This window comes from Argiope bruennichi, chromosome 11, assembly GCF_947563725.1.
Source record: "Argiope bruennichi chromosome 11, qqArgBrue1.1, whole genome shotgun sequence".
NCBI lineage: Eukaryota > Metazoa > Arthropoda > Arachnida > Araneae > Araneidae > Argiope > Argiope bruennichi.
The window spans coordinates 20902232-20921880 of NC_079161.1; the positions used below are offsets into that span (position 1 = coordinate 20902232).

Here is a 19649-nt window from a genome sequence, read left to right on the forward strand (position 1 = left end):
CATTATAAGAGACAAAAGACATGCAACTTAACAGTGACACTTTGTTTCTATGCGTGATATTGCAAAAATTTCATTGGTGTATTCTCAATTTTTTGAGGCAAAATTCTGCGTATGTTTATTTAAAATGCTTCTGAAAATTTTCAATTTAGAAATTTTTCGTTGATTTTTCTTTATTTTTACTCTAAATTAAACCATTTGTTATGTGTAAAAATAAAATCATGTTTGCACTTCCCGGTAATGTGTTATTTATATTGAAAGTCGGATTTATGAAGTAAAAGTAAGGTGTACTCTCAATTTTTTGAGCCACTGTATACATATAACCAAATTAGTAAGAATATTACAGTATATAAGCAAAAAGCATAAAAATAGAATCAAAAAAGAAATTAATCCGGCCTGAAGACTTTCTCAAGAGTCACCCTCAGCAGGGATTCAAATAAGGGATATTTTTCTGTGAGGGGTCTGACTTCCGTCCAACAATATTGACTTCTCGTGACCCGAAAATGTCCTGAAATTGAGGTCTTAGAGATAAAACACTTTTAATAGAAATAAAATAATAAATTATAACTTCCAATTCAAGCAAAAATTACAATAACATAATATAAACTATAAAAGAACACTCACAACCAAAAATCATTAAAACAAAAAGGAAAGCACATACCAGTAGCAGGTAAAAACTTCTACAAAAAAAGCATCAAGGCCAAGCTATATTAATGCTTCCCGCGTGCATCAGAAATAAATTGTAATTGATATTTCATAATGTTTGTATTTTTGATTATTTTTATATATAGGTGTGTGCGTGTGGGTGGGTGGGTGTCTATGTGTGTGTGTGTGTGTGTGTGTGTGTGTGTGTGTGTGCGCATGTGCTTGCGTGCGTGCGTGTGTAATTGTGAAAGTATTTCTTTTTCCACCTTTTCCACATCACACAGCAGCGTTAGATCCAGATTTCGAATTCTTGTCACAATTTAGACGCATGCGTAGTAACAATAAGAATTTACAAAATAAGAAGGAACATGAGTATAAAATTCCAATACAATTATTTCCCCCCAACAGGGACTGTAAATATACGTATAACTGAATATAAAATATCTAAAATAAACTTTTAAAATGAATTTTATTTGATTTAAAACTAGTTATTTAATAACACGAATTGGTGATTTAAATTTATTCCATGTATACTTTTCTCCAACAAATCAAAAATATTCTTAACAAATAATTTCGTTAAGAAAGTATCGAATTCTTCAAAATAAAATGCAAAATATTTAAGAGATGTAAGATACAAGAAATTCAGGATTAAAAATTTCAGATGTTATCTAAGTTTGAACATTTACTGAACGTTGTTAAAGTTAAATGCATTCTAAAAGTAATCACATATCTTCAAGATTCCCATTCAATCTTTAGTGTTTAAAAAGAAACCCTTAGAAAGCAATGTTTAGTTCTCAAACCTTTGGACTCTTTAAAACTAAATACTTCACTTTTCTAAATATGATTATAATTCGATTTATTTTTATCTCTTATAACGCATACTGTGTTGGCTGCGAAATATTTAATCCTTTGCTCATTACAAAACACGAAGAATCTTGCATCTTTTCTGCAATGAAATGAAAATTCTAATTATTCTAATTAATTAATACAGACAGTCTAATAACATACAAATAACAATGGAAGGAAATATTTATTAAAAAATCTAAAACAACGACGTGATTAATATAAATGGTACTTTCCCATTTTGCTAGAACTATGGATACAGTCACCAAAAATAATACAACCGACGCAAAATAGAATATAGTTACATTTTTTATGAGTATGCTATAGTGGCGCAGTGTCTATTGCGTATTGTCGCCAATGAAGTCTGCTTGGCGAGATTTGACAAGGCGAAATGGGAAAGTACCAGTAAATTTATCTAAAAAGTAAAATAAGCGTTAATTCCTATGTCAAGTTCGAAAAACAATGAATATGAAAATTATATCCATTAAAAATCACATAGGATACCTTTATTATTTCTTCGTGGTATTAGATTACCTAATATCACGAAGAAATAATCTTAAAAGTGAGTTGTACACTTCAAGTAGCAATTAAATCCAGTTAGGGAAATTATAATTTTAAATTTGTAAAATGTTTCACCATGATTAGATAACCTCAGCATTGCACGATTTGTTAGAGAATGAAATTTGTTCTGAACAAACATGTGACTGCGATATCGAGAAATTGCACTGAAAAATGATATCTTTTCCACTCGCAAAGAAATTATTGGAAACTTGAAAAATGGTGCAACGACGCAATCGTATTGTATATGTTATTGGGCTTTAAGCGGAACTTGACTAGGTTAGAAAAAACATTAGCCAACATTTTTTTTAATGTTTTTAGAATCAAACGATTTCTACTTTAAAAGAAACGAGAGGAAATGGTCCCCCAAAACTTTCTCACATAACCTCTAATAAAGGTATTATGGCAGACAATGGGTACATGGTGTGGTGAATAGCATATAAGCCAGTTAACAACTCTTCTAACCGAACCATCCTTTTGGTATAATGGTTTAGTTACTGGACTGCTAACCACTAGGTCCTAGGTTCTATCCTCTCGCATACCATACCGCCACATTGGTGACCTCGGCCGATGAACCTTCAACCTTCGTAACAGCTGTTGTGGCGTCATCTACCCGCAACCATAGTCATCAGAACAGCTAAAATGGTACTAGAGTGCAGTAGTTACGAAATATTAACTTTATGCGTGAATTTACCATTTTTATTGTGTCCATTCTGTCATTATTTAGTGTTTATAACTGGCATGAATTAATATTGTCCGAAAATCGAATTTGTGCTTTGAGTGTGACGGAAGTAAATTGAAGTTATGTTGGACTTGCAATCAGAAATTCCCAAACCAAATTTGATATATTTAGGTCATTGCGTTTTTTAGTTATCATGTTTATTTATTTCAGAAAGCATAAAGAAAGCAGACAGTGGCGTACAATAGTCACGAAATATTAACCTTTGGTCGCTTTTTAGCATTATATTTTTTTAGAAATATTAACCTTTGGCGCCAAATTTAGCATTTTTGCTGAATCTATTGTGTGATCTTTGGTGAGTAACTTGGCGATTAATCCCTGGTATGCGGTCAAAAGTATCCAAAAATCGAATTTGGGTTTCAGACGCGTTCTTACCAACCGATTGAAACAAAACTTGGCATAAAACTACACTTAAAGTCACAAAACCATGTACCAAATTTGACATACTTAAATTATAGCGTTGTTTACAAGTATCTGAAAGTACAAACCGACAGATGGTCAACAACTAATTGGATTTGGCTCAAAATTTGCCAAGATGTTAAATCCATGTACCGAATTTTACGCTTCTAGCTCTTCTTTTTGAAGCTATCGTGCTAGCTTATATTCGAACAGTCAGTCAGACAGACTTCCTCTCAACGAATTTTGCTCAAAATTTGATAGATATCCATAAATTTGGTTTTAAGCCTGTATACCATATTTCATCCGTCTAGATGAAATAGGTTTTGAGTTATCTTTGTCACAGACATACAGACAGACGGACATTTTCAAAAAATATATTTTTATAATTCAGAAAGATCTAAAACGTAGAGACGTCGTCAAAATCTTAAGTTTTAATTTTTTGACGCCACTATACTTTATAATGTTCTTTCTTATGGCACTTTACAAGCCCGCTGATGAACAGTCAAGGATTTAAGCCGAGAGTGCAGTCCCTTCTGAAGGCCAAGGCCCCTGAGCAGCCGAGAGCAGAAGTCTGAATTCTAGCTCATATGAAGATGACACACACATTCGCTCGCTCAACCCCTTTTTACAGGGAAGCTCTTTCACACACCTTACATATAGAACACATGGAAGAGAACAACCATACCCGAAACAGGACTTGAACTCGGGACGCCCAGGTTACGGGTTACCCCTAGGCTAGGTCACCGGTGCTATACTTAATACTTCGTATATGAGAAAGTGGAAAAGCATGCATCAAAATAATGAATTACTTTATTACAAATTTATTTCAATGCCTTTTTCGGAATGGAGCGCATTGCCCTATTTTACATGGATTTTCTATGGAAAAAATTATTTCGCTTGACAAATTTTTCCCTAGGCTAGGTCACCGGTGCTATACTTAATACTTCGTATATGTGAAAGTGGAAAAGCATGCATTAAAATAATGAATTACTTTATTACAAATTTATTTCAATGCCTTTTTCGGAATGGAGCGCATTGCCCTATTTTACATGGATTTCCTATGGAAAAAATTATTTCACTTGACAAATGTTTCCCTAGGCTAGGTCACCGGTGCTATACTTAATACTTCGTATATGAGAAAGTGGAAAAGCATGCATTAAAATAATGAATTACTTTATTACAAATTTATTTCAATGCCTTTTTCGGAATGGAGCGCATTGCCCTATTTTACATGGATTTCCTATGGAAAAAATTATTTCGCTTGACAAATGTTTCCCTAGGCTAGGTCACCGGTGCTATACTTAATACTTCGTATATGAAAAAGTGGAAAAGCATGCATTAAAATAATGAATTACTTTATTACAAATTTATTTCAATGCCTTTTTCGGAATGGAGCGCATTGCCCTATTTTACATGGATTTCCTATGGAAAAAATTATTTCACTTGACAAATGTTTCCCTAGGCTAGGTCACCGGTGCTATACTTAATACTTCGTATATGTGAAAGTGGAAAAGCATGCATTAAAATAATGAATTACTTTATTACAAATTTATTTCAATGCCTTTTTCGGAATGGAGCGCATTGCCCTATTTTACATGGATTTCCTATGGAAAAAATTATTTCACTTGACAAATGTTTCCCTAGGCTAGGTCACCGGTGCTATACTTAATACTTCGTATATGAAAAAGTGGAAAAGCATGCATTAAAATAATGAATTACTTTATTACAAATTTATTTCAATGCCTTTTTCGGAATGGAGCGCATTGCCCTATTTTACATGGATTTCCTATGGAAAAAATTATTTCGCTTGACAAATGTTTCCCTAGGCTAGGTCACCGGTGCTATACCTAATACTTCGTATATGAAAAAGTGGAAAAGCATGCATTAAAATAATGAATTACTTTATTACAAATTTATTTCAATGCCTTTTTCGGAATGGAGCGCATTGCCCTATTTTACATGGATTTCCTATGGAAAAAATTATTTCACTTGACAAATGTTTCCCTAGGCTAGGTCACCGGTGCTATACTTAATACTTCGTATATGTGAAAGTGGAAAAGCATGCATTAAAATAATGAATTACTTTATTACAAATTTATTTCAATGCCTTTTTCGGAATGGAGCGCATTGCCCTATTTTACATGGATTTCCTATGGAAAAAATTATTTCACTTGACAAATGTTTCCCTAGGCTAGGTCACCGGTGCTATACTTAATACTTCGTATATGAGAAAGTGGAAAAGCATGCATTAAAATAATGAATTACTTTATTACAAATTTATTTCAATGCCTTTTTCGGAATGGAGCGCATTGCCCTATTTTACATGGATTTCCTATGGAAAAAATTATTTCGCTTGACAAATGTTTCCCTAGGCTAGGTCACCGGTGCTATACTTAATACTTCGTATATGAAAAAGTGGAAAAGCATGCATTAAAATAATGAATTACTTTATTACAAATTTATTTCAATGCCTTTTTCGGAATGGAGCGCATTGCCCTATTTTACATGGATTTCCTATGGAAAAAATTATTTCACTTGACAAATGTTTCCCTAGGCTAGGTCACCGGTGCTATACTTAATACTTCGTATATGTGAAAGTGGAAAAGCATGCATTAAAATAATGAATTACTTTATTACAAATTTATTTCAATGCCTTTTTCGGAATGGAGCGCATTGCCCTATTTTACATGGATTTCCTATGGAAAAAATTATTTCGCTTGACAAATGTTTCCCTAGGCTAGGTCACCGGTGCTATACTTAATACTTCGTATATGAAAAAGTGGAAAAGCATGCATTAAAATAATGAATTACTTTATTACAAATTTATTTCAATGCCTTTTTCGGAATGGAGCGCATTGCCCTATTTTACATGGATTTCCTATGGAAAAAATTATTTCACTTGACAAATGTTTCCCTAGGCTAGATCACCGGTGCTATACTTAATACTTCGTATATGAAAAAGTGGAAAAGCATGCATTAAAATAATGAATTACTTTATTACAAATTTATTTCAATGCCTTTTTCGGAATGGAGCGCATTGCCCTATTTTACATGGATTTCCTATGGAAAAAATTATTTCACTTGACAAATGTTTCCCTAGGCTAGGTCACCGGTGCTATACTTAATACTTCGTATATGTGAAAGTGGAAAAGCATGCATTAAAATAATGAATTACTTTATTACAAATTTATTTCAATGCCTTTTTCGGAATGGAGCGCATTGCCCTATTTTACATGGATTTCCTATGGAAAAAATTATTTCGCTTGACAAATGTTTCCCTAGGCTAGGTCACCGGTGCTATACTTAATACTTCGTATATGAAAAAGTGGAAAAGCATGCATTAAAATAATGAATTACTTTATTACAAATTTATTTCAATGCCTTTTTCGGAATGGAGCGCATTGCCCTATTTTACATGGATTTCCTATGGAAAAAATTATTTCACTTGACAAATGTTTCCCTAGGCTAGGTCACCGGTGCTATACTTAATACTTCGTATATGTGAAAGTGGAAAAGCATGCATTAAAATAATGAATTACTTTATTACAAATTTATTTCAATGCCTTTTTCGGAATGGAGCGCATTGCCCTATTTTACATGGATTTCCTATGGAAAAAATTATTTCACTTGACAAATGTTTCCCTAGGCTAGGTCACCGGTGCTATACTTAATACTTCGTATATGAAAAAGTGGAAAAGCATGCATTAAAATAATGAATTACTTTATTACAAATTTATTTCAATGCCTTTTTCGGAATGGAGCGCATTGCCCTATTTTACATGGATTTCCTATGGAAAAAATTATTTCACTTGACAAATGTTTCCCTAGGCTAGGTCACCGGTGCTATACTTAATACTTCGTATATGTGAAAGTGGAAAAGCATGCATTAAAATAATGAATTACTTTATTACAAATTTATTTCAATGCCTTTTTCGGAATGGAGCGCATTGCCCTATTTTACATGGATTTCCTATGGAAAAAATTATTTCGCTTGACAAATGTTTCCCTAGGCTAGGTCACCGGTGCTATACTTAATACTTCGTATATGAAAAAGTGGAAAAGCATGCATTAAAATAATGAATTACTTTATTACAAATTTATTTCAATGCCTTTTTCGGAATGGAGCGCATTGCCCTATTTTACATGGATTTCCTATGGAAAAAATTATTTCACTTGACAAATGTTTCCCTAGGCTAGGTCACCGGTGCTATACTTAATACTTCGTATATGAAAAAGTGGAAAAGCATGCATTAAAATAATGAATTACTTTATTACAAATTTATTTCAATGCCTTTTTCGGAATGGAGCGCATTGCCCTATTTTACATGGATTTCCTATGGAAAAAATTATTTCACTTGACAAATGTTTCCCTAGGCTAGGTCACCGGTGCTATACTTAATACTTCGTATATGTGAAAGTGGAAAAGCATGCATTAAAATAATGAATTACTTTATTACAAATTTATTTCAATGCCTTTTTCGGAATGGAGCGCATTGCCCTATTTTACATGGATTTCCTATGGAAAAAATTATTTCACTTGACAAATGTTTCCCTAGGCTAGGTCACCGGTGCTATACTTAATACTTCGTATATGAGAAAGTGGAAAAGCATGCATCAAAATAATGAATTACTTTATTACAAATTTATTTCAATGCCTTTTTCGGAATGGAGCGCATTGCCCTATTTTACATGGATTTCCTATGGAAAAAATTATTTCGCTTGACAAATGTTTCCCTAGGCTAGGTCACCGGTGCTATACTTAATACTTCGTATATGAAAAAGTGGAAAAGCATGCATTAAAATAATGAATTACTTTATTACAAATTTATTTCAATGCCTTTTTCGGAATGGAGCGCATTGCCCTATTTTACATGGATTTCCTATGGAAAAAATTATTTCACTTGACAAATGTTTCCCTAGGCTAGGTCACCGGTGCTATACTTAATACTTCGTATATGAGAAAGTGGAAAAGCATGCATTAAAATAATGAATTACTTTATTACAAATTTATTTCAATGCCTTTTTCGGAATGGAGCGCATTGCCCTATTTTACATGGATTTCCTATGGAAAAAATTATTTCACTTGACAAATTTTTCCCTAGGCTAGGTCACCGGTGCTATACTTAATACTTCGGATATGAGAAAGTGGAAAAGCATGCATTAAAATAATGAATTACTTTATTACAAATTTATTTCAATGCCTTTTTCGGAATGGAGCGCATTGCCCTATTTTACATGGATTTCCTATGGAAAAAATTATTTCACTTGACAAATTTTTCCCTAGGCTAGGTCACCGGTGCTATACTTAATACTTCGTATATGTGAAAGTGGAAAAGCATGCATTAAAATAATGAATTACTTTATTACAAACTTATTTCAATGCCTTTTTCGGAATGGAGCGCATTGCCCTATTTTACATGGATTTCCTATGGAAAAAATTATTTCACTTGACAAATTTTTCCCTAGGCTAGGTCACCGGTGCTATACTTAATACTTCGGATATGAGAAAGTGGAAAAGCATGCATTAAAATAATGAATTACTTTATTACAAATTTATTTCAATGCCTTTTTCGGAATGGAGCGCATTGCCCTATTTTACATGGATTTTCTATGGAAAAAATTATTTCACTTGACAAATTTTTCCCTAGGCTAGGTCACCGGTGCTATACTTAATACTTCGTATATGTGAAAGTGGAAAAGCATGCATTAAAATAATGAATTACTTTATTACAAATTTATTTCAATGCCTTTTTCGGAATGGAGCGCATTGCCCTATTTTACATGGATTTCCTATGGAAAAAATTATTTCACTTGACAAATTTTTCCCTAGGCTAGGTCACCGGTGCTATACTTAATACTTCGTATATGTGAAAGTGGAAAAGCATGCATTAAAATAATGAATTACTTTATTACAAATTTATTTCAATGCCTTTTTCGGAATGGAGCGCATTGCCCTATTTTACATGGATTTCCTATGGAAAAAATTATTTCACTTGACAAATTTTTCCCTAGGCTAGGTCACCGGTGCTATACTTAATACTTCGGATATGAGAAAGTGGAAAAGCATGCATTAAAATAATGAATTACTTTATTACAAATTTATTTCAATGCCTTTTTCGGAATGGAGCGCATTGCCCTATTTTACATGGATTTTCTATGGAAAAAATTATTTCACTTGACAAATTTTTCCCTAGGCTAGGTCACCGGTGCTATACTTAATACTTCGTATATGTGAAAGTGGAAAAGCATGCATTAAAATAATGAATTACTTTATTACAAATTTATTTCAATGCCTTTTTCGGAATGGAGCGCATTGCCCTATTTTACATGGATTTCCTATGGAAAAAATTATTTCACTTGACAAATTTTTCCCTAGGCTAGGTCACCGGTGCTATACTTAATACTTCGTATATGTGAAAGTGGAAAAGCATGCATTAAAATAATGAATTACTTTATTACAAATTTATTTCAATGCCTTTTTCGGAATGGAGCGCATTGCCCTATTTTACATGGATTTCCTATGGAAAAAATTATTTCACTTGACAAATTTTTCCCTAGGCTAGGTCACCGGTGCTATACTTAATACTTCGGATATGAGAAAGTGGAAAAGCATGCATTAAAATAATGAATTACTTTATTACAAATTTATTTCAATGCCTTTTTCGGAATGGAGCGCATTGCCCTATTTTACATGGATTTCCTATGGAAAAAATTATTTTGCTTGACAAATGTTTTCCATTTCGAATAAAATTTGGGAACAAATTATGTTCGTCAAGCGGGGTGGCACTATACTGTGTACTGTGTGTATTAAGCTGTGTATTAACAGCTTAATACACAGCTGTTTAAATGGATGTATCCGATAACTCCACCAGATATGTAAATCCACTGCTATCATAATAAATTTCCGATAACGCTACGATTGACATTCCGGATTAACTTACTGTCGCTATTGGAGACTTTGACATCCTCTGGAGTACCACAGCTCCTATTGGGTAGTAATGAAACAATGCTGTAACTGGGATTAGAGTTTTGAATTCTTTCAGTGGTAATAAGCAAATCGGTTATTAGCAGATACTTAGTAGTAGATAAGCAGATGCCTAAGACCGCTGAAAATATTGCGCACAAATAATTTATATATTATCTTAAAATTAATATATATATGTAATGATGGCTCTAAATCTAAACTAAATCCTAATTAATTTTCAAAGCTTTATCTTAATTTAGGCCATATTAACTTCATTCTAAAATGTTCTCTCATTTCCTGATCCAATTCCACCTTTTTTATTTAATTAATTCAACTAATACTTAATGTGCGAGAAGGCAAAAATGCAAGTTTTCCTAATAAGTCCAACTGTCTGCTTTAATACCTGATTTAATATTTCCTAGAACAAAGAAAACCAACTACCTGAAATCCATATCCGCGTATATTGATATAAGAAACCGTGCATACAGCTTTCAATATCAATTCCGCTGTAGTTCTTAGAATTCTCTTTCAAGGACAATGTGCAAACAGTGACGACGTTTATATGCTACATAATGTTCCGTAATTCTTCGTATCCGTACTCACGATTTATTAAATGTCTGTAAAGCAACCAGAAATGTGTAGCCTCCTAAAAAAATATGTAATCTCATAGGGCTTGATTTATTTCGTTATTAAGTTAATTAGAAAATGATTATTAAATTTTTACTTAAAATATTTAATTGAATACAGTTACGAAACTAAAAAGTCTGTTTATATATATATATATATATAAGCTAATTTCCTGATACAATTCCACCTTTTTTATTAATTGATGCAACAGAATCTCTGTAAAACTGCTGAAATCGACAAGTTCCCACATTCCGAGTGAAAAGATAAAAATTTGTCAGTCTAAACAAATTCTTTTAAAATATACCTATTTCCCCTTACCTAAATCGATACGTGTGAAGAAACCCTAACACGTGTGAAGAAAAACTGTTTCATTCTATTCACGCTCTTTTCTCCTTTCACTCTTAGGTCGTTCTGTAGATTGACGTACCTCGTCGCTTTTTGCTTGTACATAAAATATGCCTCCCGGGAGGGAATAAAGAGAAATTGAAAATTCAAAAGTCCTTTCTCTGTCTTCGGCCACGAAACAGATCAAAATCATATATATATATACGACAAATTCAGAGGGGTGATAGTAGACATCAAGAGGATAAAGAATCACCATACGACATGGGGTCCCAAACGACATTTAATTGGTGAAAATCGCAAAAATATAGGGAGTCGGTAACTGTTGGAAAATGTAAAAAAATAATAACAAATGGTGTTACAACTACGAATTTTTTTAAAGGGAAATCACAGTCTTAAAAGTTTTTTTTTTTCATGTTGGTAACATGTGGATTTTATGATCTGGGGGGGGAGGGTCGCAAATTACTGAAAACGAAAATGCAGTTTAGAACCCATAATTGCAAAAATATTAAAACTTGAAGGAAAATAAAACCTTGAAAATGTAAGTAATTTTATAGTCTATAATTTGATATAAATGTGTGAAGTGAGAACTGGGGAATTTTAAAGATATTCAAGAAAAACTTAAATGGGAACCAGAAAACATCGCTACAACATTAGTACCGATGTTCGCAGAGAGATTTATCAACTTCGAAAGACAAATTCAGAGCAAGGATAATAGGCCTTAAATGCATAAAAAATTACCAGAAAACACAGGGTTGCAGGTAACGTTTTTTAATGAAAATCGCAAATCAGATGGAGTTTGCACGTGGATGCTTGATGCCACACAGGAAAATGTATACTTTTCTGCTTGAGCTTAATTCTCAGATGAAGCTTGCTTTACGAGATAAGATCTCTTCAACACACACAATGCGAACATTCAGTCTTTCGAAAATCCCCACATCACTATCTCCTCGAACTTCATCTACTTATGGTCTATTATTGTTTGCTCTGAATTTGTCTTTCGACGGCGCTCTCTGCAAACATCGTTACTGATGTTGCAGCGATGTTTTCTCGTTCCCATTTTAGTTTTTCTTAAATATCTTAAAAACTCTCCAGATCTCACTCTCCACGCTTATGTCAAATTATAGGCTATAAAACTCCTTACATTTCCAAGATTTCATTTTTCTTCAAGTTTTAATATTTTTGCAAATATGTGTTCTAAACTACTTTTTCGTTTTCAGTAATTTACGACCCCCCCCCCCAGATCATAAAATCCACATGTTAGTAGCATGAAAAAAAATCTTTTAAGTATGTGCTTTTCCCTTTAAAAAAAATTCGTAGTTGTAACATCATTTTTTTTTTTTTATTAATTTTTTACAGTTTCCAACAGTTCTCCGACTCCCTATATTTTTGCGATTTTCACCAATTAAACGTCGTTTGGGACCCCATGTTTTATGGTGATTCTCTATCCTCTTGGTGCCTATTATCACCCCTCTGAATTTGTCTGTCAATTCGGCAATATATATATATATATATATATATATATATATATATATATATATATATATATATATATATATATATATATATATATATATATATATACAACTTCAATTTATTCCATCCCGGGAGGCAAAATTTATGTACAAGAATAAGTGGTAAGAAATACGTCAGTCTACATCGCACAAGAGCAGAAGAGCAAAAGAGAGACCGAAATTTTTCCTTCCGTGATTTTACAATGAGATTTTTGATTGGATTTTTTTTAACACTCGGCAATTAAAGCAAGGGAATTTTACGTATCTTTAAATGAATGTGGTAACCAGCTGAAAGCGTGACAACCTACTGAATTTACAGTTTTCTGGAGCTCTTGCTAAAAGTAATTAAATAAAAAGTAGGAATTTGATAAGGAAATAAGAGAACATTATAGAATTGAAATTAATATGGGCTAAATTAAGATAAAATCAGGAAATTAATTAAGACTTAAATTAGATATAAGAATATCATATGCATTTTTTTTTCTATTCATATTTAATCATTTTAAAGTAATTTTAGTTAATCGAAATAAAATTTAAATCGTTTTTATCTTTGCTACTAATTTTTCATTCTAAAAATTTTCCCGTTGTCGATGATCAGAATATGATTCTGCCTATTATTTCATGTTGAATAGGCTCAGCATAAAATTACTAAAATAAATTACTAAAATTTAATAATAAATTTTAATTATTGAATAAACTAATAAATTTATTACTAAAATAAATAATCTTTTCATTTACGTTTTAATTTTTGAGTAGGTTTCATGTTAATATTTTTTTAAAGTTTGATTGAATTTACTATTGGGCTTTAACTTCAAAATCAAATAAAGGTTTAATTTTTTTTTTAATTTCTACCATTTTCTGCTCTTTCCTGTGTTGTAACTAGATATATAAGGATACAGATAAAAAAAATTAGGAAAATTAAATGCTAAGAAAATTAGGAAATAAAAATATTAAGGGAAAAAAGGTCTGAAGCTTATAAGGATTCTAAAATAATGCAAGTTGCAAGTGCATCACAATTTAAAGTTTAAATATATTTAAGATGAGACTATTAACATCACGTTACATAAACAACATTTATTTAAAAGTTCAAGTAACCATCAATCTTAGTCAACCATCTGGTCCCAAATAAAAAAAAAATAACTGTATGCATATTCTAATAAAGTTAGTAAAATTTAAAAAATAAAATAGCTTAAAGTAAATCATTAACATATTGATTAAATTAAAAATGGCAAATTTAATTGATCGAATTATTTATTGAAAGGGGATACTAAATTTCCATATTTATTTTATTTATAAAGCTAAGACACAGCATATTGTCAATTTTTCAAAGCGTAGAATTTAATTTAATTTCATTTAGAAATTAGCCAAAATTTTATCATTTTTCAGCAGTAACTTCGGAGCAAATAAACCCATAAGATATTTTATATTAGTATTAAATTTCAACTTTTTAATTATACTAATTTCATTTCTAAAAGTTTTTTTTTCTTAAAATTATTCCTAAATTTAATTTTAAAAAATCAACTCAGACGATTTCGAAATAAAGCAATTTTTATGTAATTTTGTTGCTAGGCAACGGCGAGATTTTGAATCAATCTATCTTTATTTTTGATGTTTATATTTTATTTTTTTTAAATATTTTTGGCAGCGTTTTTTATTGGTTTTAAAGAACAATTTGTGCATTTTTTTTTATTTATTTTTTTTGTCGGTAAAGAGTAAAAATAGAAACGAAGAATTATTGCTAGAATATATTTGCTGAATTCTGGAAGAATGCTAAAAAAAATTTGAAAGCAGATAATTTACAATTCATATTAGGAGCAACTAATAATTTGGTTAATTGATGTGGAGAAAATTATTCAATAAAGAAAATTACTCAGTAGTTCTGGAAATTCTTCCTGTCAGAATTTTATCTTTAAGTTTCACAATATTGTGATTCCAATGTTTATGCAAATAATTTTAATAAAGTTATAAACTCTATTGTTTTATTTGATGCCTACTTTATATTAATTTATATAAAGTATTTAAAATATAATTATTCAAAGTGTTTAAAATATTTTGCACTTTATACAATTTAGAATAATTATACGACGATTCCAGTTTCGAAAATACCCATTTGTGAAATCTTTCAAAGTAACTATTTTATGATTCAAAGGTTAAAAAATATCGATCTGTGAAAAACACCTTCTCATTTTGCTTCTTACAGAGAACAATTGAAAATCAGTTACGAAAATGTTCATATCTTCCTGAATCTAAACGGCGTTCAACGGGAACTTTTAAATACGTTGCCCTTAATATCTAGCTTCGAAATCATTTATGCAGTTAAAGCATGCCCATTATGAAGTTAAAATTTTTGCACGTTTATGTAGTTATTTATTAGAAAAACGCATTTCTTCGCGAATATTTCAATTAAAAAGCTGGTATATTCTCTTCATTCTGGAAGTTTTGTGCAATTTTGTTTAAAAATTTGGGCGTTATTAGAAAAAATATGTGGAAAAATTCAGAATTAAAAAAAAAAAAACATTATTTTTTCCAGAATAAGCATGGCGTTATTACAAAAATGTTTTCAAAACAGCTAACGAAAGTTTCTAATCATTATCAGCATTCTGAAAAATTAATTGATCCCAAATACTTTTCTGTTCCATCGGGTCTTTTAATACCCTCGTCAATATATCCTCATTGAAAAGCAGGAATTTTGTATATTCTTTAAATTACTGAAATTGTCGTAAAGGTATTATTTCACCCTTTCACGATTACAATACTATCTTTGAACTTCGTTTATGATAATGTAAAAATGAAAAATTATACATTTAAGCAAACATATGTAATGTTTATATTGCTGCCGAATAATTTAATATTTAAGAAAATAAATAATATGGAAATACAAATACTATAAAAATAATATACTAGGCGTCTTGCAAAGTTTATATTAGCTTTGTAGTTTTAAATGCGTAAATCCAGAAGAAGTGGCCGAATATTATATCGTTTTAGATAATCAAAGAGCACAAAGACAGAGTCATTAAAAGCATTCTAACTACTTTTATTTTTGACAGTCAGAATTGAATAAGACTCAAAAGTACAAGCACAAGTTTGTGAGTAGAAACACAAAAACACAGACCCGTTTCGCATGACAATAAAACATGCGACAAATAATCTGCTCGGAACGAGAAAACTTCATTATGGCAGGATGCCACGCCATCAAAGTCAATCATCATGCATTTGCTACGAATCTCTCAAGCACTAAAAAAAGAATTTAAAAAAGTGGTCTTTTCAAAATTTTCTCGTATGCTCTATATTATAAGGACTATCCAAACGAACGTTTTCTATGGCATTGGCTTCAATGGTTAGGAAATATTAATATTTGATTCAAAATTAGCATTTTTACTTTATTTATAACTAGCCGCCTTTGGCGACCAGCCGGTTCGCCAATCTTAATGTTAGTTAAAATTTTAATAAATAAATATTTTATACAATTCTTATTTTAATAGCTTCTTCATCAAAATATTTCAAAGCTTCAAATTTTAATAGTCATATAATTCACTCATAATATTATAAAGGCCTTCAGTCATAACGTAATATGTATCTCTCTCATTTTCTTTCAGCTCCCGTAGAATTTATGCTTTAAATGAAAGTTGAAATGATAAAACTGCAATAAATATAATAATATTTTTTTTTTTTTTACTGAAACGAAGCATTTTTTTTAAATATGAGTACTGAAAACAGGGTCGCTGAGTATTTAAACCTTATGGGCGCTAAAGAATATTTTTCTTAATTTATGTAATATCTCAAGAATTTGTCAACAAAATTTTCTCAGATTCATCATGAACAGATCGATTCATTAACAATGTTTCATTTTAAATGCATCAAACACTAAGAAAATAAAATGAATCGTTTAAAATAATCGGTCGAAAACAGGTTTTAAAAAACTACTTAAAAAAAGATGCTCTTAAAACTATAAGTATATATAAAAAATATATAACTAACATAAATACAATTTAATTACAAAAGCATGCAACTAACCTAAAAATAATTTAAATCAAGAATTATCCGTTGATAATATTGTCAACAATCAGAACACAATGCGCATGCGTGAATTTTCAACGCCAGTTACGGTAACGCAAATGCGTGAATTTTTCTACGCCAGTTGGGGTAACGCCATGCAGATTTGACATTATTAATTTCCTTTATTCTGTGTTATTTTAATTCAAAAGTACTTCAGAATGAATCTGAAAGATCGATTCATTAACAATGTTTAATTTTAAATTCATAAAACATTAAGAAAATAAACAGAATCGTTTGAAATAATCGACCGTAAAATGTTAACCCTAGCCTCATTACTGTTGGGGAAAAAAACTGAAGCCTTACTCATTTGGCGTTGGGGAAAATGAAAAGATTTTTTTGGCGGGAAAGTTAGTTTTTAATTAATAATTAAAATTCTAATTAAAAATTCAAAAAAGGGACCCCAGGTGCACATTCCCGACCTCTAAGGTATACATGTACCAAATTTGGTAGCTGTAGGTCAAATGGTCTTTTCTATAGAGCACCAACACACACACACACACACACATTGAGCTTTATATATAAGTATAGATATAGATGCGATCCTTGGCCAGTTTTTTGCGACTGATCCTTGGCAAGCGTTTAACGATATCCTCAAATCAAATATGTGTTTTATAATCATTAGATTGAAACAAAAATTTTACATAGAAATGTTATTATAATCACAGAAATACATACCAAATCTGACATATTTAATTGATTGTGATTTGGAGATATCTTATTTATATCTTCTAAAATTACCGACCGACAAACGGTTAACTTCTTCTAAAATTTGGCTGAAAATTTGATTAATGTATACACTATAAATGCTATTCCTTTACAGCTTTTCGTTTTGTAGTTGTTGTGTTCATTTATATTCGAACAGTTGCACAGATAGACTTTCTCATAGCGGATTTTATTCAGATAGTAATCTACAAATCTGGTGTTAAAAATGTACACCAAATTCATTACCATCTATCTCGAAGCATTTCTGAGCTATCTTTGTCACATACAGACAGACAGACATTTTCCAAAAATGTGTTTCTCGAACTCAAGGAGATCTAAAATGTAAAGATTCGACAAATCTCGAATTTAAACCTTAGTTAAATATAATATTTTCTCTATACTTCGTATGCAAGAAATTAAATAAACCTTTATCATAGTACTTTTTATCAATAAAAGAAGCTTCTCAATTGTTTCCAATTTCACAAAAAAGATCATAAATTTCATGAAAATATATTTCTTTGTAATTTAAAGTCAACTAGATTTTTTCAAACTCCGACTTTTTTCAAACGGGTTATCTCCGCGTACAAAAAATATTTTTTAGAGCCTCCAAGGTGTACGTACACACTTGAAAATTTTTTTTTTAAATTTTAACTTTAAAAATCCAGTTTTTTCACAGCAGGTTATTAATATATGTTTAAACTCATTTCAGTCAGAAAAAACCATATTACACTCATTATTAATTAATTAAATAATATTTAATGAGTTAATTAGCCTATTTTTTGAAACATGATATCTTAATTTCTAATATGTGCAGACACATAATTCTAGTTGGAAATGATGCCTAACATTAGTCTTCATGTTGTCTGCCTCAATCAAGTTATAAAAATGTATAGTTTTTTTAAAACAATTTTTTCATCAACGATGAATAGAAAAAGCGAGATTTTTTCTGTCATTTTAACATTTAAACAGCTATTAAAAATTTATTTCTATAAATATAACTTTGATTGAGGCACTAAACATCCGCTATTTCATACAGATTATTTTGATAGATAAATAACTGTATTTGGTTCATTTCTTGTTGAGTTATGATTGTTTGAATGAAGCAACAAAGTGGAAAAATATCATTCTTCTTAAAATGAGTTTTAAAAACACCGTAACTCGAGTTTTTAATGAAAGCACCTCAAGAAAAATAATTATAACTCGAGAAATATTTCGAATATTGAGAACATCTTGGTATCGTTTGAAAGCTAAAAGATCAGAGAATATTATTAAGCAATAAAAAAATATTCGATATTTTGAACGATTTTCGAAGTTTTAAGTGTGTACATACACCTTAAGTAGGCATTTTTAATATACGTGTTATAAATACCTGACAGAAAACTACTGACTTAATTTTTCTAAAAATAGTATAGAAATAAGTTGGCTTTCTTTCGAAAACAGACGATTCGATTGTATATTCGTCTTGCATTAATTATATTTAATCAGGCGGCGATCTTCACTGCTGTGTAAAATCCCTCGAAATCTGTCAGAGACTTATATCTCGAACAAAAGGCTTCTATTGTATAAGAGTTCTATTCTTTTTAAATGTCTAACGAAGGTATTCTATTTTCAATGCTTCTCTACCGCAACAGGAGACCTGAATGTGGATGGGAGACCCCGAGTAACTTCTTCCAGAACCTTTGGATCGCAATATACGAGTGGTTTGGATGCGATGATTATGCAACTATAGTATGGGGTAATTATTGTTTTGATATTCATATTCATATTCATCATAATTACTTATGTTTTTGATGTTTTGTTGAAATTCCATGAATCTATTACATTTCAGTTTTTTTTTAAGTAATTACGTAAGTTTTAAGTTTTTTTTTTTTTGTAAGGTTTTTTTTTTTTTTTTTTTTTTTTTTTTGTGTGTGTGTGTGTGATTGGGATTGATTTTTTAAAAAAAGTTTCACAAATATTTATATATTTTAATATTTGCAAACGAAAGACTGACTTGAGTGGCAAAAGTTTTTCAATAACTGGAAAAAAAGCGCTGTTTTTATGGCTCAAAATACTTATAAAGCAAACACAATATATATTATTTAGTTCCTGAACTAAAAAATAAGCTGTGTTTCTATTCATTTAAATATTTCACTTCGATTGATAAATACTACGAAATTTTCAATTTTTTTTTTTTTCACATTATGAAGCCCTAAAATAACTATAAAATATATCTAAATATTAGGTGCTTGTATGTATTTTAACCCTTCAAAGGGCCATTTTT

At 30.7% G+C, this 19649-nt stretch overlaps 1 protein-coding gene across 1 annotated transcript in view; it reads left to right on the forward strand.

The window, feature by feature from the left end:
* The window catches only part of LOC129957330 (fatty acid hydroxylase domain-containing protein 2-like), a 58016-nt gene that overhangs the window by 20481 nt on the left and 17886 nt on the right, over positions 1 to 19649 (forward strand). The window contains exon 2 of the mRNA XM_056069601.1: positions 19018 to 19121. Coding sequence (XP_055925576.1) covers positions 19018 to 19121 — 104 coding nt within the window. The remainder of the gene's footprint in view (positions 1 to 19017; positions 19122 to 19649) is intronic.